The following is a 25648-nucleotide window of genomic DNA, read 5'->3' on the forward strand; positions in this document are numbered from 1 at the left end:
ATTTATTAAGTAACTGGGTTTACGCTAAGGATAAGGAAAAATTTGGCCAAGCCTCAAAATATTCATTCAGAGGTCTGAGCTGACTGGCCTGGGTGGGGCTAGGAATTGGGTCAGAGATGGTGAGGCAGGAAAGGGTGAGAAAGGGTGGGTCAGGGGGCATAGGCTAAAGCTGTAGGGACCAACTCGGCCCCTCCGTTCATGATGTTATTGATGACAGAGTATAACTTCACGGTGCAGCCCCTGGGCTCTTTGCTTCCCATGAGTAAGGAAGCAGGTATGTGGCTTCCCCCACCCCACTCTTTCCACTGGCCACTGGGGGCCTAGCAGCTCCCCTATCATGTTACAGGCGGAAGACGGGGCTTTCAGTGCCTTCTGTGACAACAGCATCTTCCCCCTCAGCACTAAACACGTAGAGAAGGAGTCCTCAGACCTAAGGAAGCTCTGTGACCAGCATTCAGCGCCTCTTTCCCAGAACCGCAGAGGAGTCTGCCTTTCCCTTGTGCAGGAAGAAAGAGAAGAGTTTCTGGCCGCAGACACGGGAGAGGAGAGGGAGGGAGTAGGAATCCGGTCTGTGGGGTTGAGCTGCACATGCAGCTGGCGAGTTGCTGGGAACAGTTTACTAAGGACACAGCATCTCCACTTAACTTGAATCCTGGAATGGTACTCCAGAGAATGCACTGGTTTTCTGGGCCAGTATAGCCGTAATCAGGAAGGCAAGGCGTACACTGAGAGTAGGAATTATAGTTTATAAAGTTCATCCTTCCATCTCCAGCATCTAGAACTGTGCCTGGCACATCGTAGGCCCATGATAAGTATTGAATGAGTGAAAGAATAACGGAATGAAGGAACGCTTTCACCACACAAGCATGATCTCATTCGATCTGCAAAGTGAGGCACAGGTGGAGTAGGCTTTGCCTCATTTTGCAGATGGGGAACTGAGCTCAAGAGAATAAGTGTCTTGTCTGAGATCATTCAATTTGGACGTGACAGATCCAGAGCTATATACTGCACTCTCTCTATGGTACCACGCTGAACAGTCTTGGTACAGCAACTCAGCAACAAATCCGGTGACTGGACATTAACTTCCCTTTGGGTCATGCTGGCCAGAAAACAGCCCTTCAGGAGTCCAGTTTCCTGGACACAGTCTCGGCCAAATTCAGACCTCCTGGTCCTCCTTGCACACCTGGCATCTGCCTGTTCTTTAATGAGCAGCTCCAGGAAAGGGTGTCCCTCTCTTAGTCTCTGTTGCCACATCTGACGCAGGAGATCTGGATCCCTGAGGCACAGAGGCACGGGGCTGGTGGCTTTAGTCTGGGAGTCCAAACAGAATGAAATCACATATATTCAGTTCCTTATTCTCTCACTCTTGGTAGAAACTTCAGATAGCCTAAACCATCAAGTTAGTTCCTGGAACTCAGGCAAACAACTAACTCATGTAACAGCGAGGGCTTTCCAGGAGCTCAGAGCTCATAGCCTGAGGAGTGATTCTGGAAGGAGCTCTCCAAGGCCAGCGGGAGGTCTCCTCTGAATTTCAACATCTTATATCATCTGGAGCTTCTCTTCGCAGAATTCTGTGTTGTACCCCTCTCTTATGGAGGCGCTGAGGTATAGAGCACAGGAACGAGGATCAGAAAACCTGGGTCCTCGTGCTGGCTTTCCCACTCATCAACTATGTATCTTCTCTCCACCTCATTTTCCTCATCTGCAAAATGGGAAGAATGATCCCTAACATCATAAGGCAGTTATGAGTTTAAAGAGGAATGATTTGTGTCAAAGTGCTTTTCAGCACAAGACAGAAACGATGCCAGTACCATTTTTTATGGCAAGGAGAGGAAAAAAAAAAGATAGAGGACGGAAACTTCCAGCGTGCCCCAAAGCTCTCTGTTCCCACTTGTTCACTGATTCATTCATAATAAAGCACCTATGTGAGCAAGGGATGCACAAGTGCTGAGGGAGAGACAAAGATATTTAAGATGTAGTCTCTGCCCTCAAAGAATTGAAAGATGAGCAGAGACTGTGCACCAAAGGATGGACGGAGATTTCAGAGTGTGGGAAAGATCATAGTGGGGAGGAAGTTCTGTGACCGGTTGGAGGCTCTAGGATTGTTCAACCAGGTGACGAGGCCACAGGAGGAAGGAGGGGGGGAGGGGTGTCACACTCCATAACGGTCTCTTGGAGCCTCTTTGTTGGGGAGGAAATGAGGTCATCCTTCTCTCAAAAATCTGCATGACAGACTCCAAGTAATCTGGAGTCATGAGAGCTGCTGGGGAGCTCTGTGAATCATGGCAGACTGCTGGGAATTTCCTGATAACTAACCTAGGAGTTTCGGGGTAAGTCCTTAGGCTGCAACACCTCTGTTTACATTTTGGTCACGTTTATTTACAGTTAATGAGTTCTAAATCCAAACAAAACATGCCCAAGGCTGGTACTGAGACTTACAGAACCTCTGACTTAGTCAATCTGCTTGGTGGATGGCAGCTCAGCCAGGCACAAACTGTCTCTGGAGGATAATGGGTCATCTGCCTCCCCAAAGCTGGATGGTTAACTTGCACTTTCCCCAGGCAGAGGCTGGCATCCTCAGTCCTCTGACTGGAGCAGAGCAAAGAGGCTTTCCTCTTTCCTACCCTCCTGGCTCTCTCCTTGCCCTCCTCCTGCCCCTCCCAAGTGGATGCAGACCCAAAGTCCAGGTTTGCCAGGCTTCAAGATGCTATAGGCTTAGGTAGGGAGAGGGATCAAGCCTTGGGCCCCTAGTGAGTTGTAGGGACTCAGCCCCCACCCCTCCCATCAAGGGGGAGAATCCTGCTGGGTGGAATCTATGCCTGAGGGATATGTTCCAGTGCATATGCCCGAGTACAACTGTGTGCACTCACCCTGAGGCGGGAAGAGCAGGTTGAGTCATTTACACTTACACCGGGGTCTGTGTTTCTGGAGGCCAATCTTATTTGATAAGCAATTATTTTATCTTATTAGAAACAAGGCCCTGTGATGAAGTAGCACACTAAATACACGTACATTGGAAAATCTGTAATTATCTTTTTGGAATGGATGATGCAAAGATGTGTTTTTAAAATTTTAAACAGTGTGAAATAAATCTTCTCATTCTTGTCCTCCAGTTCCCCAGTTCCTCTCCTCAGAGGTCATAAAAAACGGACTACATTAATAAGGCTTTACTAGTCATTGTCTTTATTAACTAACTATACTCTAACCAATCCCCCCCGCAGATAAACATGTTGTTCACTAAAGGAACTTCCTGAAAGACCCATCAACACTTCAATAAAAAGCATCAACCGTGTGTGCCCTAAGACTGTGTTTGCACAGTCCTACAATATTGTGTCATGACCCTTATTCAATCCTTACCAAACCCTCACTTTCAAAGACCACCCTTAAACCAAACTCCAAATTCTCGATAAAATCCAACCTTGCCTTCCCTCCTGCCCCATATACTACTAAACTCCCCTAAGGTGGTAAGCAATCATCTCAGCTTTGTCTTATCCACTTGTTGGGTTGATAATTTTTAGGGAGCGGGCATTCGACAGAAGCAGCCCCCTCCCCGTTAGCAGGTTTTTTTTTGGTCTGTTTTCAGCGAGCGTGTGTCACGCGGATTTTCCCATTGAGAAAAAGACTTCACAGCTGTATGAGCTGCGGACCATGTCCCTGCACCCAGGTTTCTCATTCATTCTCCCAGGCAGTTGTGGGAGGAGGGTTGAAAGGATGGAGAAGAGCTGATTTAGGGGATCTGGGGGAGGCATCAGAGCTGGACCAGGGAGAGAGTGCCGGGCGCCTCTCCACTCCGCACTTGGGTGGGTGAGTGGGTGGGCTGCATTGGAGCCCAGGCCCGGTGAATGGGAGGAGTGGCGGGGAATCTAGTTGTCTCCCTTAATCTCTCAGTTCGTTCCCTCCGCTGGGGACCGTGCAGCTCCTCGTCCTCAGTCTAGCTGAGGAACCACGCAGGGTCGGGGTCGCAGCCGGCTCCAGGGAAGGGGAGGGCAAGGGAGTGGACTGGGCGATCCCGGGGCGGGGCCAGGGCGTGGGCGGTTCTTAATAAACAGCCCGCGAGCCGGGCTAGCAGCACAGTGCAGAGACTGGAGCCCCAGAACCTCGCCGAGAGTCAGCGTTGTCAACCTGTCCCCGGTGTCCCGGCCACGCGCCCCTCCCGCCGCAGCCGCCGGTGAGTGCAGGCCGCCCTAAGAGCGCTGGGCGGAGGAGCGGCGGCTCGCGCTCTCGCAGACTTCCCTTCCCCCTACCCGGCTGCTCCAGCAGTGCAGCGGCTGCGCGCCGAGTCGCCTCTCCGCGTGTCCTTGCGTCCCCGTGGGGGTGCCGGTCCAGGCTGTCCCGGGACCCCTGAACCCCCAGAGAGGAGAGACGACCGCGGGCTCGCCCTTCAGGTGACCTGGTAGCTCCTGCCCTGAACTGCAGTAACCCACCCGGCCCGCCTTCTTGCTCCTCTGCTTCTTCCCCTGACTTCTCTTTCCCTTGCAGAACCGCTGTCTAGAGCCCCAGCCTCTCCACCATGACACTCCTACTGGTGTGCCTGTTCCTTTGTGCCCAGGTCGTGAGCAACTCTGAAGTGAGTGGCTTCTCTGCTTTGACTTATGGAGGCTGGAGGGGGCTTGCAGGACCCCTGAACAGCGCCTGGGAAAGGAGGGGGCAGCATAAGAAGCTGGGGTTCCCTGGATTCCATCAACAGCAGGGCCAGACCCCTCTGGGGGAATAGGACAGGTGTGGCAGTGGGGGCCTTGAGAACCAAGGGAGTTAACACTTGGCAGCAAGGGAGGAAGAAGCTGCTGGGACTGCCCCAGCCTGCTGGCATCTGATACGTGAGGCTTGCTTGAGTCAATCCATTTCTCCTTGCTGGAAATCTATGATCTTCCATTGAGGGCTAGTTAGATGTGAACAGGATGGGGAAGAGAGAGAGAGCTGGAGGAAAGATGAGTTTGGGGATTGGGGCCAGTTTATCCTCACCCTGGAGTCCCAGGAGCAAGGTACCCTTGGTAAACTTTCCCTCTACCTCCATCTTTTCCAGGGCAGCCAGGACCTTCAACGAGTATCTGGTACATGTGAGTATCCACCCCTTGCACAATATCTGGCTGCACAAATATCTTGGAAAAGCCTCAGGAGACAGCCCATCCCTGTCCCTGATGCAGGGCTGGCTCTACCCTTGCCTCCTCCCACTCTCCTTGCTTACCCGCCCCCCCTCCTTTGTGTTTTTCAGTGAACTGTGGCTGTCTGAATGGAGGAACATGTGTGTCCTACAAGTACTTCTCTAACATTCAGCGATGCAACTGCCCAAAGAAATTCCAAGGGGAGCATTGTGAGATAGGTATGGAGATCCTGCCTTTAACTGGGAGGGGGTTGCACCAGAGATTTGGGGGCGAGGAGAGATGAGTGGGATGCCAGAGCAGGCAGGAGTTAAGAGCTGAAGGTGGAGTGGGGGACCTTTTCATCCCCATGTGATATACATAGTCAAGCCTAAACACACATTGTCTCGAGAAGCTGTGGCTGCACAAATGTGAGGTGGGATGGAAGGAGACCCTTTCTAGTGTTTTCTGCAAGACCTGAAATTATGTGAGGTTTGGTAGGATCTCTGAAATGCCTGTCTGAACTTCCTCCTCTTTCTGACATTCTCTCATCCTCATACCCTTCCGTAGATACATCGAATACCTGCTATCAGGGGAATGGTCAATCTTACCGAGGGAAGGCCAACACCGACTATAAGTCCCGGCCCTGCCTGGCCTGGAACTCTGCCAATGTCCTTCTGAAACCGTACCATGCCCAAAGACCTGATGCCCTTCAGCTGGGCCTGGGGAAACACAATTACTGCAGGTGAGGTGGGGGCAGCAAGGACCTTCCCCATGACTTCACAGAAGCCCTTATTACCATTCCCTTCTACTTCCAGAGTGCTGGCCATAGCATGAGAAAAGCAAGGCCTCTGGTTGGGTCTTCCTTGGAGGGGAGGATGCAGGAAGGATGCAGGGGAGAATGTCATTCTGTGTTGAAAAAACACCCCCACCCCTCCCCTCTGTTGCCAGGAACCCAAACAACCACAGAATGCCCTGGTGCTATGTGCAGGTTGGCCTAAAGCAGTTCGCCCAAGAGTGCATGTTGCCCGACTGCTCTTATGGTGAGTATCACAGACCTGGTTATGATGGTGAGGTGGGAGGGGACAAACTCATGTCCCCTTATTCCATCACAGGAGCGGTGAGGAGGGAGGCCAGTCTGGCCTCCAAAAACTGGGAGGTCGGAGGATGAGGAGAGGGACACTTTATCCTACCTGCCTCCCTAAGACATTCCTTTCTTTCTCCTCCAGGGAGAAGTCCCTTTTCCCCTGAAAAAGCAGAGTTTCAGTGTGGCCAGAAGGCTTTGAGGCCCCGCTTTAAGATTGTCGGGGGAGAAACCACCTCCATTGAGAACCAGCCTTGGTTTGCAGCCATCTATAGGAGGCACCGTGGAGGCTCTGTCACCTATGTGTGCGGTGGCAGCCTCATCAGTCCTTGCTGGGTGCTCAGTGCCACACACTGCTTCATGTACGTCCCTCTGTCTCTTCTTCCTCACCTTCCCGCCCTACTGCATATTCCCTTTCTCCGTCCCAGCAAAGGATTCCACTTCAATTCTCCCCTCTTAGCCCCTCTCCGTGTGGCCCATGACCTTGGAGACAAGTCATGCTCTGAGGTCACTGCGGTGGGGAGGGGGAAGTGACAGGATCTCATGAGATCAGACTGTCTGACAGGTCTCCCCTCCCACAGTAATTACCAAAAGAAGGAGGACTACATTGTCTACCTGGGTCGGTCAAATCTTAACTCCGCTACACCTGGGGAGATGAGGTTTAGGGTGGAAAAGCTCATCTTGCACGAGGACTACAGTGCTGACACACTTGCTCACCACAACGATATTGGTAAGTGGAAAACCTTCACCTTCCGTCATGATGATGGCTGGGGAAAGGGGCTCAAGACGAGAAGTGGGAGGTTGAGGTTGTATTGGAACTTGAAAAGACTATTTTACAAAGGGAGAGGTGGGGAAGGGTTCAGAATAACATATATGAGGAGCCTGTGCTCCTCTGTAGAGTCCCTGAATTTCCAACAGGTCGCTTCCTCCGGTGGCAGTGGCCCTATGGACAGATGGCTTGGGCTGGGATCCCCCTTCCTTTGTTGGAGGCAGACTTTGTCCCCAGACATAGAACTTGGAGAGAGCATTGGGCTGGATTTCAGCCTAGCTACCTCAGCCAGGGCTTTTGCAGAAAAAACCAATACAGCTGTCTACAGTAGCCCTGGTGATCCAAGCCTTGTCATCAGCTGGAACAAAGCCCTGTGGCATGGGACAAGGGAGGCTTGTTTCAGATGACGTCCTACCAGTAGGCCTCCCAAGATGACCTCTGACCATAATTGACCTAGGGATAGACAGATGCACCCCCTGCTTTTTGACGGGAGAGATGGTGACCACTTGACTGGGTGGTGATCTTTACCCTCTGACACCTTCCTTCTCCCCCAGCCTTGCTGAAGATCAGTTCCAGCTCCGGCCAGTGTGCGCTGCCATCCCGGTCCATACAGACCATCTGCCTGCCCCCAGTGTATGGCGATGCTGTTTTTGGCACAAGCTGTGAGATCACTGGCTTTGGAAAACAGAATACCAGTAAGCGACCTTTGGGGCTGGTTGAGAGAGTCGTGGGGGAGTGTTGTAACCTGGAAGTGAGCTCAGCTTGATCAAGGGAGGACCATGGAGACAGAGATGGGAGCACGGTGGAGGCAGCAGATGGGTCCAGGAAGGGAGCGGGGAGCATTGTTTAGGGAATGATGGGTCATAAAGGTAAATAGATGGAGGGAAGGCAGTGAGGGGCTATCGGTGGGGCAAAAACTCAGATTTGGGTGGAAGAAGAAAAGGGGCTTTCCCTCATAGGGATACTTTTTGATCCCCTCCCTGGCAGAGAGTCCCAGGGAGAAGGCGGGACAGACACATCTTAATGTAAATTCCTCCATGTTTCTTCCATTTAGCTGACTATCTCTATCCAGAGGAGCTGAAAATGACATCTGTGAAGCTGGTTTCCTACACGGACTGTCAGCAGCCCCACTACTACGGCTCTGAGGTCACCACCAAAATGCTGTGTGCTGCCGACCCACAGTGGAAGTCAGATTCCTGCCAGGTGAGAGTTCCAAGCACCTCTCTCCATTACACCCAAATCTCCCCAGGGCTCCTGGGTATGTTTCTGCCAGCTTTGGCGAACCTTTCTCCAGCCAAAGCCCCCAAGAAGCCAGAATCAGGAGCTCATGTTTCAGAAGGTTTAAACCAATCTTTATGTCTTTATCAAATATTTCTTATGAGCCTGTGTCTGGCTAGGCAGTTCAGACTAGGGGAGGGAAAGGGACTGGGAAGAAACAATAGAAAATAATACAACTCAGTGCTCAGTGTGCGGTGTGAATTATACATGATCAGATGTTTAGGAGAGGGAGGTGAGTGACAACTGGATGGTCATGGAGGGGAGGCTTTAAAGAGAATGTGACTCAGTAGGGATTCGAGAAGGCGGAAGGAAGAAAGGATTGTGTTTCAGCAGAAAGATAACAAACATGAGAATGAGCACAACATATTTCAGTATGGGAGGAGAAGCAGGGTCTGAGAATGTGGGTGGAAGAGTGGCAGATAATAGGGCTTTGAGAGCCAGCGAGAGGATTTGAAACTTGATGTGGTAGAAAATGGGAGTCTCTAAGGACTGACTCTGGGAAACTCTCCCTTCTCTCTTGGGCATGATTGGTTGGTAGGACCAGATGGCCTCCTCTTAACTTCTCGCAAGGCTCACCTTTTGTATTTTTGGCTTAACAGGGAGACTCAGGGGGGCCCCTGATCTGTTCCATCCAAAGCCGCCTGATTCTTACTGGGATTGTGAGCTGGGGCAGGGGATGTGCCATGAAGGACAAGCCAGGAGTCTACACAAGGGTCTCACGCTTCCTGCCCTGGATCCGCGCTCAAACCAGGGAAGAGAATAATGACCTGATCCTCTGAGGACCCACAGGGAGCCACCGGAGGAGAAGGACACTGCCTACTCCCACGCTGACCGTTACTTTCACAGTAGGGCCATACGCACAAGCTTTATAAGGAAGAGACAGAAAGATAGGCTCTGCAGAGATGCCTTGGCTTGTGTTGCCCACTGGGACGAGCGTTAATAGCTTTCCCCTCAGATACAGGGCTGGGTGCTGGGCGCCCAGATCCCCTCTGACCAGGATGGAGGGGTGGTCCTGACCCAGAATGGTATGGACCAGTGGTTTGTCTTTTTCTGAACTAAAGCCTCCTGGAGATAAAAATGGAATCTCCTGTACATGTGTGGAAGGAGAACCAGCTCCCCCAACAGTGGGCATTCATGAGGCCTATTGTTGGGAAATGAATAATTTCCCAATTAGGAAGTGTGACAGAACTGAGGTCTCTTAAGGGAGCTTGGCCAATGTGGGAACAGTGGTTTGGGGAGTAGGGACACTAATAACTTGAGGGAAGGGCTCTGACATTTCCATGAATGTATCAGGAAATATTATATATGCATGTTTATGTTTGCACACTTGTGCACGGGCTGTGAGTAGACAGTTTGGGTAAGACCTGGTGTTTCTGTGTCTGACTGTGAGTCTAGGTATTTCCCTAAACTGTGGACTGTGATGCCACATAGAACGGTCTGTCGGGAGAGGTCTCTTTTTGCGGACGTGGTCCATGACGACCATTAAAATTTTCAGTTTCACTTTCACACAGATGTCCCTTTCTTAGCCAGTTATCCCTTCTAATTTTCCAGCTGAGTCCATCCAATCCTCACTGGATGGGGTGAGGACCACTCCTGTACACTGAATATTTAATAATTATATTCTGCTATTTTTATTTATATCTATTTTTGTAATTGTGAATAAAGATGATTAATAAAATATGATTTTTTTTCTGAAGACTTTGTTTCTTCCCTGATGCGCGTATGGGAGGGAGTGGGAAGCAAACAAAGTAGAAAATGAGGCGTATACCCCAGAGTTTCTTGTGGGGCTGCATCTCTGGACTTAATGGGGTTTTGGGAAGTAGAAGCTAGGAGAGTTCATAGCACATAGGTACAAAAAAGTGCCACAAGCCAGCGCAGGCTGAGTGTCACCTCCCAATTCCTCAGCCTGATGCTTTTGTGCAGTGCACTTGTGCAACCGTGTATGGTGATCCTCTTTAGGATTCGTTTCAAAAGATTTTCTTCACTCTGCCCCCAACAATCCTTGGACTGACATCAACCAAGGAGGACAGCTACATGAGTGAAAATGCTGACCCCAAACCCAGCCCAGCTTGAGTATGGCATTCAGTGGACAGAATACATAATTTCCCATTATCTGTGTGTGGGGCCAGTGCTGAGTTGTCTTATATGCTAATAGATCCCGTGACCAGCCAGTGCTATCCCTAATACGAGAAGGCTCAGAATCTAAGCCTGGGTGATAGACTGATGGAGGTGACCATATATTTAGAACCAAGCACCAGTTTGAAGAAGTAGGGTGTGGAAGGCCACCTGGGAGATATATGTAGTTAGATGCCAAAATATTGGAGTTTCTAAACTATGTTAATGGATTTTGGCAGTGTTTCTCAACCAAGTCACCTGAGAACCTTTTAAAAATATGTAAATGCCTATGCTCCACCCATAGAGCTTGTGATTCAGGTCAGGACTGGTGCCAGGGCTCATGGTTTTAAAAAAGCTCCTCAGATGTTTCTGTTAAGCACCCCTGATTGAATATCTTTTGGGGACAATTGGCAAGATTATGTGAGGGGCCCAGTAAATTCAAGATGTGGCAGTATGTGTTATCTGCATGAACAGTGAGTTTTCTGAGTGTTGGTTGGGGGTGCAAGGTCTCCTGGGCTTCCTGTTCAGAGGCTCCTTAGACCATGGGCCCCTGGAGGGCAACAACCCAGAGTATCCAGCTTTCAATCCTCATAATATAGCATGTTTGCTCATTCAGTATGATACAGTGGTTTCAGAGCATGGATTATAGAGTCAGGTGGCCTGGACTAGAATCCTGGCTCTAACTCTAGCTGTGTGACTTGGAAAAGACTCTTAACCTCTCTGCCTCAGCTTCCTCATCTGTCAAAAAGAGATGATATCTACCTCCCAGGATTGTTTTAAGGATTCCTGAGTTTGTAACTCTCCTAGCATAATCCTGCCCCTAGTAAAGGCACAAAAACAGCGGCTATTATTATAAAACCACGTAAACTCTTGTAGAATTGAACGGGAAACCCCTTCCATCTCCCACCTCAGAGTTGCATTGGTATGTTTTGTGGGAGCTGAAACTTGCTAGGAAAGAAAAGGCATGATGTGGAGCTGAGGGGCCCAGCCCAGACTGACTTGCTGCTCAGCCTCTGCATTCCCCGCCAGGGGCCAAGAAAGATCTTGTTCCAACATGAGCAACTCCAGCATCAGGACTCACAGACACTGAAAACAGGAAGTATGAGCTCCACTGGCAGGATTGAGCAATGACACTGCGAACTCTTCAGACTGTTTCCCAGTCACCACCCGACCCCCAAGCAGCTGCTGCTTCTTCCCTGAACTGTAGACCTCGCTCGGCACTGGCAGAGATCTGTCTCTTCTCCGGAAATCAGTTTCATGCTTCCTGACACTACCCTGGCCCTCACTTTAGGGCTTTCCTTGTGCTCACCATGCGATGGACCCTGGGCTGAGTTCCTCCCATATCATTTGGTTCAATCCTCACAGCTGTCCTATGAGAAAGGTGCTATCACTAGCTCCATTTTACAGTAGAGAAAACAGAGACACAGAGAGATTGAATGACTTGCCCAAGGCAACGGTAAGTGGCAGAGCCAGGCTTCAGACCCAGGCAGCTGGCTCCTGAGGGCACACGCCTAGTACTATGACAGATGACCTCTCAGCAGGGCCAAGGAGAGCAGCCCTCCTTTCAAGCTTCCAAATTCAGGGATGCTGGGTGTCTAGGGTAAGTGTATCAGAATTTCAACCTTGGTCTGGATTATAGTTCTTTCCCCTGAGAAGATTCCCAGGCCAAGTAAGGAGACTAAACTCAGCCACTAGTTTCAAAGGAAAGCCACCCTTCTGAAGCTAACCTCAGCCTTTTTTTGCTGAAACCTGGTTTCACTGAAGTGGTTTCCGTTTTCACCAGAACTCCTCCTTCTGAAATATTCTGTGGCTCATTCTGTTATCAGAACTCAACTTGATTCCCACTTATGCTCTGCCTTTCTTAAACCAACCCCCTACGAAAACCACATCCCTGCATATAACCCCCCACACGCACCCCCAATATGTCCACCTTCCTCCCTGGCAGAAAACATTTTGAGCCTTCCTTTTGAATCAGACACAGAGAGAGGAGTGGCTGGGTTTGCTGGTTTGTTATTTTAATAACAGTACTATTGAGATATAATTCACATACCATAAAAATCACCCACTTAGCGTATACACTCAATGATTTTTAGTATATTCACAGAGTTGTACAACACCACAGTCAATTTTAGAACACTTTTATCACCTTAAACAAACAAACAAAAACCCTTACCCATTAGCAGTCACTCCCTTTTTCTTCCTAATTCCCTCAGTCCCTAATCTTTCTTTCTCTATGGATTTGCCTATTCTGGACAGTTCATATACATAAAATCATATAAGATGTGGTCTTTTGTGATTGACTTCTTTCACTTGCCATATCTTCCAGTTTCATCCATATTGTAGCATATCAATACTGTTGCTGAGTTTTTTGGGTTTTTTTCTTTAATATTTTGTTTTTTCCCCCCCTTTCTTCTGCCTTCCCCCCGCCCCACTCTGGTTCCAGCCGTTGTTTCTCAGTCTAGTTGTGAAGGACACAGCTCCCTGGCCCATGCTGGTATTATGAGCCTTGCGGGGGGGGGGGGGGGGGGGGCCGCCCTCCCCGGGGGCACTCGGTTGCCAGTCATCGATTGGCCGCTCACAGCAGCTCTTGCCGGACAGCAGCCCACCTCAAGGGAGAGCTGTTGTTCACAATCTTAGCTGTAGAGGGCGCAGAGCTCACTGGCCCATGTGGGAATCGAACTGGTGGGCTTAGGAGTTAGGAGCACTGCGCTCCAACCACCTGAGCCACCGTGCCGGCCCTGTTGCTGAGTTTTAAGCAGCAAATTGGGAGAAAAGATAGCCTAGGCCTCTTTCTGACCTTATAGTCCCATTGAGGTCATTCAACAACCTCTAAAAATATATTTTTTTAAGTACCTGTACACCAGGCACTGTTTTAGATGCTGGGGATACAAGAATGAATGAGACGTAGTCTTAATCTTCAAGGCTCTCACAACTTAGTGAAGGAGACCGAACCACCACCATAATTCAATGTGATAAATGCTATAACAAAAGTATGTACAAAGTGCTTGGAACAATGATAAGGAAGCAATCCATCCGCCTTGGGAAGTCATAGAAGGTTTTAGAGAGATGATATTTTACCTGGGCCTTCAAAGATGCAAAGAAATTTGCCAAACGGGGAGACGAAAGGGAAGATCGTAGGCATGAAAAGGCACGGCGTTCACAAGAAATGATGAATACATTGCTGTGGTAGAGAAAAGAGTTTGGGGAGCAATTAGCAGGCAGAGAGTAGAGGGGGAAGTTGATGGTGGGATGCAGCTGGTGAAGACCCTTAGGCAGTACTGATACTCATAGCAGGCACCAGTACTGCTCAATCACTAGCTGTGTTGAGATCCCCTCCACGTGACCTCTGCCACTCAGCTTCTCTCCACTTCTTTAGGATCCAGCAAACATAGGGTTAACCGTAGGGCCCATACGAGGGGCCTCTAAGACCCCTCCCTCCTCCAGCTGCCATCAAAGTGTTGGCACTCTGAAGTCCTGCTAGTTAAATATTTAGAATATCACCTCTTGCCCTCAGGTACGATTTTTCTAAACCTAGGAAGTTCATTAAAGTCAAAGAGTCATACAGTGTTTTGTTTTTTTCCCCTGAACTAAAAATTTCCACCCAATTGTTAAAGCAACTATAAAAGTAAGATGTTTCTATAATATTCCACAGCCATTGTTAACATTTTTGGCTTCCTGGGTGTCCTTTGAGATTTGGCTCTTCTATTTGGCTCTGAATATTGAGTACCTCAAGGTCTCATCCTACACCTTAAGGAAAGAGTGAAAAATAAAATGGAGTCACTATAGTCAAGCTGCTAAATTACTAAAATCAAGTAGTCTGAGGCATGAGGAAATAATTTTACTCTCGCTTCAACTAGCCAGGGAGCTTAAACTTTTGAACTCTCTAGTTATGCCTGGAGACACCATGTCTATATCTATATCTATATTGATATCTATATCTATTTCCTTTAGATAACCTTCTGATTACTTTTTGAAGAACTTAGGAAACAATGTTTATGTGTCCAGACTGCCTGACATTCATTATTCAGATCACTGGACATCTGGAAGATTATCATCTGGGACCCAACCAGAGGCTAATAATGTAGGACTGATTCTTCTCAAGAATGAACTTTTTACTAAAAGAACTCAGCTTTTCTTTCTTCTTCGGAACACGCTGGGTATAGCCTAGTTGTGTTTTCAGTTTGCAAACCCTAAGACCCTGGAATAAGTGTTTATCATTTATTTCTAGCCAAAGCCTCCTGACCCTTTTATGCTCTGTAGACAACCTTCTCCTCTTTCCATCCTAAATTTTTTCTTACATAGTCTCATTCACACCCAGGCTTAAATTATCACCAATAAATAGTTGACTGACAAATGCTTATTTCCAGCCAGACTTCTCCTCTGAACTCCAGATTCTTATTTCCCACTGTCTAGTTCATATCCCCTTTTGGTTGTCACACATAGGGCACCTCAACCTCAGTCTGCCCCAAACTGGCCCTGTCTCAGGCCCCAACCTGATAGACTTCTTCCACCACTCTCTTTCTCAGGTGATGGCACCCCCTCCAAAAACCTAGGAGTCATCCTGATACTTCTCTCATCCCCCATCCCATCCATCACCAAATCCTGACAATTTACCTAATTGTCAATTTACCTAAGTTCTTGAAGTCATCCTTTTCTCTCCATTTTCACTACCACCATTAGTTAAGCCCTAGTCACCATCAACTTTTTTTTTCTTCTTAATTTAAGGAGGGCACAGCTCACAGTAGCCCATGTGGGGATCACACTGGCCACCTTGGTGTTATTAGCACCATGCTCTCACCAACTGAGCTAATGGGCCACCCCAACCACCATCAGCTTTTGCCTGGACTACCATAATAGCTTCCCAACAGGCCTTCCCCATTGGCTCTATCTCTCCCTTCACTCTCCCCCACCGCACTCACCGGGAAATGAGAGATCTTTTGAAAATGCCAGTGTGCTTAATGATTCCCTTCACTTCTGGCTAGTTAGCTTGGGCAGGGTCTGTCTGGCCCCCACTTCCTCTCTAACTCCACTTGGCACCAAGCTCTTCCATCTTGCCTGGCTTAGACCTTCTCTTACTCGGCAGTCTCTCTCTCATCACAGGACCCTGTTCCATGATGTTCCTCCTACCTGGGACTTTCTCTCTGACTTTCTTTAACTAGTTAAGTTCTTTCTCTTGCTTCAGAAATCATTTCTTCAAGGAAGTCTTTCCTGGGCTGCCTAGGACTACATAAGATCCCGCTATTTTGTCGACAGTCTTATTACATTCTGAGACTACTCCCTCTCTGATGTGCTTGTAACTGTTGCAACTTTACCTTTGCTGCATCATTACTTGATGAATGTTTGCTTTCCCCCACCAAACTGTAACCTCAATGAGGGACAGTGTATTTTGATCACTACTGTATCCCCAGCACCTAGCATGATGTCTAGAATATGGCACACATTTAAAAATATCTATTGAATGAATGCATTCTGATGTATTTCTTTCCATTTTTTTTCTGTATCTGCTCCTTTTTTACATAGTTGTATTCACACTCTTACATAATTTTGTATTTTGTCCTTTGACTATTTTTTTTTAATTGGGGAATATTGGGGAACACTGTGTTTCTCCAGGACTCATCAGCTCCAAGTTGTTGTCCTTCATCTAGTTGTGGAGAACGCAGCTCAGCTTTAAGTCCAGTCACCGTTTTCAATCTCAGTTGCACAGGGCACAGCCAACCATCTCATGCTGGAATTGAACAGGCAATCTCGTTTTTAAGAGCTCATGCTCTAACCAACTGAGCCATCCGGCCACTCCTCCAGCAGCTCAGCAGCAGCTCATTGTCTTCAATCTAGTTGTGGAGGGTGCAGCTCACTGGCCCATGTGGGAATCGAACTGGCAACACTGTTGTTCAGAGCTTGTGCTCTAACCAACTGAGCCATCCAGCTGCCCTCCTTTGACTATTTTGTCACAAGCCTTTTCCTATGGTATTACAAATCTCTCCAAGCCTTGTGTGTACAATATAGTTAATAATAACACTCATCCAACCTACCTTTCTGGATTGAGGCATCATAGACAAAGTATGTGAAATTTCTTCGTAAACTATACGCACATATGAGACAGTACTCTTTTTTGTGTGTGTATTATTTTTTGTGTATTATTTTCATTTAAAAGGAAATGTTGGGTGAAGTTTGTCCCTGATGCCCTCTCTGCCCTTGCCTTTATACCTCTTTCCCTTGGGCAGTTTTTCAGTGCCCTTGTTCTGTCTGATCACCTAGTTAAGGTCTAAAATAACTCATTAACTTTAATATGCTACCAGCCCAAAGAGATTTGCATTTTTTCAAAAGGACTTCTAAAAGAAAGGCACTCAGGCCAACTTGATGAAGTTTGGGGACTGGGAGAGCACTCAGGATATTCAACGATCATTGATTCATCCTTCGCTCATTCATGTAACAAACACTCATTGAGAGTTGGTCATGGGCCTGGCACTGTGCTGTGTACTGGGTGTGGAGTTGAAAGCCCCACTCTCAGCTTCAGTGGGCTAAAGGTCAAGTGGGGGACTAGACAAGCAAATGAATACATTGAGAGCATCACTCTGAGGAAGACCTGCAAGATGGGCACGGAGGGCTAAGGGCAGAGTCTCGAAGGGCCAATGTGGAAGGGAGAAACGACACCCTGAGCAGAAGAAACAGCACAGGCAAAGTTAAAGAAGGAGGAAGCATGGGGCACTCAAGAAATTGCAAGCTGTTCAAGTGGATGGGGTATAGGGCCAGCTTCGGAGAGGTGACTTGGCTAGCAGGATGGGCAAGAGCCGGAACCTAAGGGCCCAGAGGACCCAGCCTACGACAGGAAGGACTTTAGACTTTATTGTGATGAGTCATTAAAAAGTTTGCAGCATGTGGCAGCAGTGTGAAAGATTGATTAAAAGAAGATTCTTGGGCCTAGATGAGACTATGGGCAGGGAAAACCCGTTCAGAGACTACCACAATGAGCCAGGTAGGAGCTGAAGAGCGTCTGAACTAGGACAGTGGCAGTGCAGCAGAAGGGGAGGGTACAGAGATGGGAGACTTTGTGGAGACGGGATAGACTTGGTGCCTGGCTGGGGGTGGGAGGAGAAGAAGGAAGTATCATTTAGTTTAGCCTCCTGGTTTCAGACAGGTAAGAGACTGCATAATCGTACAGTAGAGGTTCCATCATAAGTGATTTTCCTAAAGCCATAACTAATAGTTGACTAAGTTACTACTGGTGGAATTTTGGAGACCTGTAGCTACAGGCAACGCAGACCTGCTGATGTACTCAGTGACTATGTCCACTCAATCGTAACTTCCCCTTCACCATATTCATAAAGTACTGAGGTCATCCAAACCTTCAGGGGTTCATGCTTGTTCCCTAAACACTCCAGTTTACCCGGTCCTGTGACTATGGCTCTGACTCCAGGAACTTCTCCAAAACCTCCCAGTCCTGTTACATACTGGGAGTGAATTAGTAGATTGGTCTGTGGTATGTATAAGGGGGTCAGCAGACACGAGGGCCAACTGTTTGCCTTCTGTCTTCTCAGAACTGAGAAGTGACTTCTGGTGTTTGAGCAGACCATATGCTCTTAGCACATAATCAAGTTCTGCATGCAAATGAAGTGGGTTTTGTAAGAACTCTGGCTGGTGGCGGATTCCAACCCAATCCCTCCAACCTCCTTTTCTGTGGTCTTCGATTTGCCCTTAATTTCTCACTCCCTTTTATTATAAAGGAAAGGGAGTGACTTTGCTCTCTCACCGGGCTCTTCTCTTCCTTACTGTGGGGACAGAGTCCCAGAGAGCAGTTGCCGGGCTCTCAACCTCAGGTAGAAAGGTGCTGGCTCGGGTAGTGGATGGCCATCTGCTGTAACCAGTTAGCCATTAGCCACTAATGTAACTGCCATGGCTAAGCTAGCAAGCGCAGATTGCAGCCAGCAAGTGGGGTGGGTTGGTCGGCAGAGAAACGGACTGGGGATTGTGCATGTGTGGAGCCTGCTTCCTGTGTCTCCAACCCGGACGCCAGCGAGACTATAGTGGTGTGAACCCCCCCATCCATGGCTCCACTGGTGTTTTTTTGGCCTCCCCATATCCTGCGTTCTTATGCGGGGAGCAGGACCAGAGTCCCCGCATGACACTACTCTCTAGAGCATGTGTATAGTATAAGCTAGTGTCAATGCCATTGGTAAGCAGGACTCAATAGCTCCAGATTGGCTTTTCCTATAACTAGCTTGGTGACAAGGATCCACCTCAACCTCCGGGTTTCTCCTACTCCTCACTATACCTGCACACCCTTCATCATCACAGGCTGAGAGGTTCTGCCAGGGAAGCTCTAAGCTCTTGAGTTCCAGTGGGGCTGGATGTATATGTGGAGTTAACAGCTATTGATCAGATAACTTGTATCCTCCACTGGAATTTGGCCACCATCCCTGGTCTTGGAGAGCTATTAGAATTCTGTCAGGATGCCCCAGTTGTGGTCTTATCAGAAGCCCTTCTCTGACAGCCCCCTCAAGTAAAGATTCCCTCAGGCACTTACCTCAGCCTTTTCTGGACTCTTTCATGGCTGGGGGAACGGGGAGGAAGGATAAACAGAGACACAGGGTGGGGTTAACACTTTGTTTAGAACATCAATCGAAAGTGGTGGTCCTCCAAGTACAGTCCTCAAATCAGCAACACAAGCATCGCCTTGTTAGAAGTGCAGGTGCTCAGACCCCTCCCTAGACCTACTGAAACTGTAGAGGTGGGGCCCAGCAACCTGTGTTTCAATAAGCCTCCCAGGGATTCTCTTAAATACTCAAGTTTGAGAACCACTGGTCTGAGGCGTTGATTTTCAGACTCCAGTTTGCATCTGAACCACCAAGGGAGCTTGTTAGCGATAACCTGGTTAAACAAAATTGGATTGGTACTTGGGTGACTGTATTTTTAGCAAGTTCCCTATGTGATTCTGATATTCATCCAAGATTAAGAATCATTGATCTAAGGAGTTCATCTTATCAATTAGCTGACTACCCTGGGGAGGGAGCAGACAGAGGGCTATGGAAATGTCTCTCAAAGTTCCAAATTCCACCTGCATCTGAACCTGTGGGGAGCTTGTCAGAAAAGCAGGATCTGAGTATCATATATATTGAACCAGATTCTCTGGGCCTGAGGCCCTGTCCTCGACATTCAGAGTTGTCCAGGCGATTCTTACATATATGAAAGTTTGATAACCCTCGAGAAATAGATTGGCAGGTGTTCTCAATGATGGACGCACCTGGGGAGCTTTAACAGTAACCTCATACCTGAATGAGCCCTACCTCCTAGGAATCTGATTTAATTGGTCTGGGCTGGGGCTTCAATGTTTTTTACAAGTTATTCCCCCATCTCCACCCAAGTGATTTTGATGTGTAGTTAGGGTTAAGAACCATAAGGTTAAAGGATGGTACAGATCTGGGAAGGGTGAGGAAACAGGAGAAAGTGAAGGAGTGCCAAGGAAATAATTGGTGGAAGCCTGTGTGGAAAGCTAGTTAGAAATGTCAAGTTGCAAGTCCAGAGGAGATAGAAAGATGGAAGGGGCCGCATGGGAGAGTGAGCAGGTTAGCATGAGTGGTGTGGAGCTTGGTGTAGGAAGAGGGTTAGTGTATTAGTTTCCTATTGCTGCTGTAACAAATTACCACAAATTCAGTGACTTATATTAACACAAATGTATTATTTTATAATTCTGGAAGTCAAAAATTGATCAGTAGGGCTGTGTTCCTTCTAGAGGCTCTAGAGGAGCAGCCACTTCCTTGCCTTTTCCAGTTTCTAGATGCTACCCACAGTCTCTGGCTCATGACCCTCTAACCGGACATGAACTTCCTTCCTTTAACGTGCATTCTGCTTTAATCGAAGCTCACTGTGGTTAGCCTGCTAGAACTATAACTTACTTGCATTCTTTCCCCAGATCCTCCTACCTGTATATACACTGTATGTTCATTCCTTTTAATCATTAAACCCATAGGACACTAGGTTCTGATCAACACCAAACTCACTCAAGAAAAAAGCTTTAGGTCTACCAACCATGTCCAAGGGACAATAACCAAACCTCAAGCTAGAACAAGGTTTTAGTCAAGCAAAGATAACACCTTGGCCTCAGCTATGTTTCAGCTCCAGACTCATGAAAGCAGAACAGCCCTACCAACTGTATGCCCTGGAAACAGGACAGAAGAACACCATGACTGACACCAGGACCTGAAGCCATGACCAATTGTTCCCTGCCTTAGCCTCCATGGGAGTGTATGACTAACTCCCATAGAAACCACGATTAATGATTTTTCCCTTATACAACCCAGCTGCTAGAGGCCATTGGGGAGCCAGGTTTTTGAGAGCACTGGCTCCCCTGTTTCTCTGGCTTGGCGCAAACTCCTAAATAAACCTTTACTTTCTTTGCTGCAAATTCCTGTTCATATCTTTTTTTTTGGCTTGGATATACACAGGCACTGGACCCTTTGAGTCTACAGTAACAGCTCTACATCACTCCAACCCTTTCCTTTGTAATTACATCTCCTTCTCTTATTCTGACTCTTCTATTTCCCTTTTTATTATTATTATTATTTTAAGATTTGATTGGGGAAGGGGAACAGGACTTTATTGGGGAACAGTGTGTACTTCCAGGACTTTTTTCCAAGTCAAGTTGTTGTCCTTTACAATCTTAGTTGTGGCGGGCGTAGCTCAGCTCCAAGTCCAGTTGCCGTTGCTAGTTTCTAGTTGCAGGGGGTGTAGCCCACCATCCCTTGCGGGAGTCGAACTGGCAACCTTGTGGTTGAGAGGATGCGCTCCAACCAACTGAGCCATCTGGGAGCTCAGCGGCAGCTCAGCTCAAGGTGCCGTGTTCAATCTTAGTTGCAGGGAACAGAGCCCACCATCCCTTACAGGACTCGAGGAGTTGAACTGGCAACTTTGTGGTTGAGAGCCCACTGGCCCATGTGGGAATCAAACCTGCAGCCTTCGGAGTTAGGAGCATGGAGCTCTAACCTCCTGAGCCACCGGGCCAGCCCTATTTCCCTTTTATAAGGATCCCTTTATACCTTGTGATTACATTGACTCCACCAAGATAATACAGGTTAATTTCCCTATCTCAAGATCTTAACTTAATCACATCTGCAGAGACCCTTTTGCCATGCAAGTTAGTATATTCACAGATTCCAGGAGTTAGGATGCGGATATTCTTAGGCATCACTACTGAACCTACCACAGTCTTTCCTCTGGCCCCCAAAGACTCACTTTTATCCCATATGCAAAACACACCCTATTCCAATGTCTCCCCAAATCTCAAGCTATTAGAGTATCTAAAAGTCTAAACTCTCATGTAAATTTCATCAGCTCAAAAGCTCCAAATCTCATCATCTAAATAATTAAATAAATTATGGGTAAGGCACTGGACATAATCCATCCTGAGGCCTATTTTTCTCTCCATCTGTGAATCTGTGAAACTTGAGAAACAAGTTATCTGCTCCCAGGGACAGGCATAGGATAATAGATATAGACATTCTCATTCCAAAAGGGAGAAAATGGAAGGAAAGAAGTCACTGGTCCCAAGACATTTCGAAATACAGCTGGGAAAATTCCTTTGGGTTTCAAGGCCTGGAATAACCCTCCATGGCTCGAGGTTCTATCCTTTGGGCTTGCCTCTCCTCTCTCAAAGTCATTCTTCCTTTTTCTTGAAGGGTAACTCATGTTTACAGTTGAGTAATTTTATCATCCCTTTTCCTTCCTATAGAATGTTGGGGGTCTGACAGCCTTCTTTCATTGTGTTTTCTTTGTCCCTTCCAATCTAAGCTGGCAGTGTTTCTGCTGGTATAAAATTCTTAAGAATTTATACGTGGGTCTCCCATGTATGTCACAGGCATTCACTCCATTAGACAAGAGGCTCCTCCACAGATTTTTCCTTGTTGGTCCCATCTCTGTTTCTGGATTCTGCTGCAATAGTTGTGGGGATCCATGAGTTACATGCCTAATTTCTTCTAAGAGCCCTCTGTGTGAATGAATACTCTGATCTTTTGATCCTTCCAAAGCATAACCAAAAGGTTGTCCAGCCACACATTTGGCTTCTCTCCAGAGTATTCTTCCTGATAGTGAATCTCTTGATTCAACATCTCCTCCAATCTGTAGAGGCTGAGAATTTCCCAAATCACCAAGTCCCAATTCCTTTGTTTATAGTTCATCCTTCAACTTATCTCTTTCCTCTCACATTTTACTATAATGAACAAAAATAAACCAGCCTGCACCATCAACACTTTGCTCAGAAATGTCCTAAGATAAATATCCAAGTTCATTCCTCACAAGTTCTGCTTTTCATGTATCTGTAGGATATAATTCAGTTGTTTTCTGCTATTGTATAACAAATACCCCCTCCCCCAGTTTCTAATGAAGTCTTTCTCACTTCCTCCTAATCTCTCGCCAGCAGCATCTTTACTGTCCATATTTTTACTAACATTCTGTTTATGATGATTTCGATAATTTCTAAGACAATATAGGTTTTCTCTACTGTATTTCTCACCTCCTTGTCATTGCTCACCAGCAGAGTTTTTAACATCCATAGTTCTAACAGTCTGTTCAAGGCAATCTAGGCTTTACTTAGAATTTTAATCACATTTCTTAAAATTCTTTCATCTAATGCCTACAGCCCAATTCCAAAACCACCTTTTTAAAAAATTTTTATTAATTTTAAGAGAGTTTTTCCAAAAACCACTTGGTTTTTAAGGTATTTGTTACATTAGCACCCTACACCTGGTACCAAAATCTGTATTAATTTCCTATCATTGTTGTAACAAAGGACCATAAACTTAGTGGCTTAAAATACCACAAATGTGTTAGCTTATAGCTCTAGAGGTCAAAAGTGCAAAAGGAGTCAGTGGGACTGGAGGCTTTAGGCAGAATCTGTTTCCTTGCCTTTTCCAGTTTCTAAAGGCTGCCCACATTCCTTGGCTCATGGTCCCATATCACTCTGACCTCTGCTTCCATCATGACATCCCCTCCTCTCGCTCTGGACCGTCTGTTTCCCTCATATGAGGACACTCATGATTACATCGGGTCCAACTGGATAATCCAGAATAATCTCCCCATCTCAAGATCCTTAACTTGGAGGCCATTACTCAGCCTACTACAGTTAGCACAGCTTAATGGGAGTGGAAATGGTTGCTACAGGAATAGTGAAAGTCAGACAGAAGTGAAGATCCCCAGTCTAGAGTCCAGCCTCTCCCAGGGTTGGGTTGGTCACCTCTGGCTGGCTCTAGGAAGCCTCTGGCATGGCTGAGATGTTTGGTCAGCCTTGAGGCTGCCTTGGGATTAGCACACGTATTGGTGTTCCTGGGCTTTCCCGGCCCTGGGCTTTCTCCTCAACTCAGAGAGAGGAGAAGGGAAATACCATTTGTGGAGAGCCCACTAAGTGTCTGGGACTGTGGCGACTTTTACCCATGCCCCTCAGGAGGGTAGTGACTTTGCCCAGTGAGGTATTAGGAGATGCAGGCTGGGATGGCTGGTTCCCCATGAGTGGAGGGGGATGAGAGGGGAGAAAGGGAAAGGTGTTAGACAAGTAAAGGAGCCCTGTACTCTTGATTCTTTACCCCTAGACTTGCCCTTCCTGGGACTCCAAAGTCCCTCACAGAGCAGCAGGGGTTCTTAGCACCTAGGGTCGGACTTGTGGTGGTCTCTGCAATGTCCAATGGCTAACCTCCTCCTGGGCAGGCAGATGTGTCATGTCCAGCAGCACCTCTCCCTCCCTGGCACCTGGTTCATGACTCAGACTCACTCCCAGGTAGAGCCTAAAGCCCAACCTATGGGAAATGACTAAGCACTGAAGCTCACTTCCTTATATTGGGGAGGGAGGAGGAAGCTGGGCCTGACCTTCCCTCTCCCTTAGATTTCTCAAGGTAGTGAGGGAGAGAGTGAGGATTTGCAGGTGATAGCTCTCCAGGGGATGTCCCCTAGAATGTCCCCACAGCTTCTGCTGTTATGCTACGTGCATGCGTGTGTGTGTGTGTGCGCACGCGTCTGTGTGCATGTAGACAGTTTAGGAGGTCTGGGGGTGGTGGGCATGCTGGGATCTACCAGACTGCCCCCTTGCTGTCACCTCTGTCCTCTGCCACCTTTTATTATGCTGCCTTTGAGGAGAGTCAAAACGTTGCTATGGTACTATATGGTACTATAGTTGACTCCCAGAAGGGAAACTGGTGGCTGAAGGATGGGAAAAGGAGCCTTATTCTTCTCCATATACCCGTTAATAACTTTTAAATTTTGTTCCATTTGCAATACTACTTATTCAAATGGAAAGAACACATAGTTACATGGGAAGGAAGAAAAAAAGAGAGTCCTTTTCCATATGAGTTCCAAAGCAGTTCATAAAGTTATTTATGGACTGGACAAACTACAGAGTCCCTGCTGGATGTCAGGCACCACGCTAGGTTCCGGACAGTCGGCATGTAGCAACACAATGTCCCTTGGCTCACAGAGATCCCAGTTGGGACAGTGATTCAGCCAGAAAGCCGGGCAATGATCACATAGTGTCAGAAGCATGATGACAGGGGAGGACAGAGACCAGGGAGCTAAAAAGGAGGCTCCTTTGTTCAGATGCAGAAAGGTGAAGCTTCCTGGATTTAGTGCTGTCCAAGCTGACATCTGAAGGGTGCATAGGAGTTAGGTGGGGGAGGGGAAGAGAGTTCCAGGCACAAGGAACAACACAACATGTGCAAAGACCAACGGGGCCATAAAAAACTTGGCTGTTTTCCTGGAATTGCAAGCAGTCGATAGGTCTGGAGTGTTGAGTTTGGAGGGGGTGTTGGAGAAATGAAGTTGGAGAGGTAGAGTTGAATCATGATGTGTCTTAGAAGTGAGTTTAAGGTCAGTTAGTGGTCACTGTGAAGGACGGTGTGGAGCCCTGGGGGATGGGGATTAATAATAACCCACAGGTATCAGAATGCTCTTTTGTGCCATGGGCTGTAATCTTTTTACATGAGTTAACCTCAGTAACCCTCTTATCAAGGCTATGAGATATTTACTATCATTATTCTCTATTTTATGAGTGAGGAAACTTAGGCTCAGAGAGGTTAAATTCAGCAGGAAATATTACAGGGTCACGTAGGAAGTAGTATAGACAGATGTCTAGGAACAAAGCTCACCTGGGGCAGAGCGGGGGTCTCACCCAGGCACTTGCTCAGTCTACCATGCTGCTTCGCCGTTTAAACAGAGCAGTGGTTCTCAACAGAGACTGGTGATTTTGCCCTTCAGGAGACATTCAGCAGTGTCTGGAGACATTTTGGGTTGTCACAACTGGAGAGATGGTACTGGCATCTAATAGGTAACTAACATCCCACAATGCACAGC

The 25648-nt window shown here is 47.5% G+C and overlaps 1 protein-coding gene across 1 annotated transcript; it reads left to right on the forward strand.

Moving 5' to 3' along the window:
* The first annotated feature begins 4031 nt into the window (after positions 1-4031).
* On the forward strand, positions 4032-9829 carry PLAU (plasminogen activator, urokinase). Its single transcript, XM_033129758.1, has 11 exons — positions 4032-4168; positions 4480-4567; positions 5024-5057; positions 5213-5320; positions 5649-5823; positions 6030-6121; positions 6308-6524; positions 6744-6892; positions 7486-7626; positions 7986-8134; positions 8809-9829. Exons 2-11 carry the CDS (start codon positions 4511-4513, stop codon positions 8986-8988), a joined length of 1302 nt encoding a protein of 433 aa, XP_032985649.1. The 5' UTR covers positions 4032-4168; positions 4480-4510; the 3' UTR covers positions 8989-9829.
* Positions 9830-25648: the final 15819 nt, after the last annotated feature.

Source organism: Rhinolophus ferrumequinum, chromosome 16, assembly GCF_004115265.2.
Source record: "Rhinolophus ferrumequinum isolate MPI-CBG mRhiFer1 chromosome 16, mRhiFer1_v1.p, whole genome shotgun sequence".
Taxonomy (NCBI): Eukaryota; Metazoa; Chordata; class Mammalia; order Chiroptera; family Rhinolophidae; genus Rhinolophus; species Rhinolophus ferrumequinum.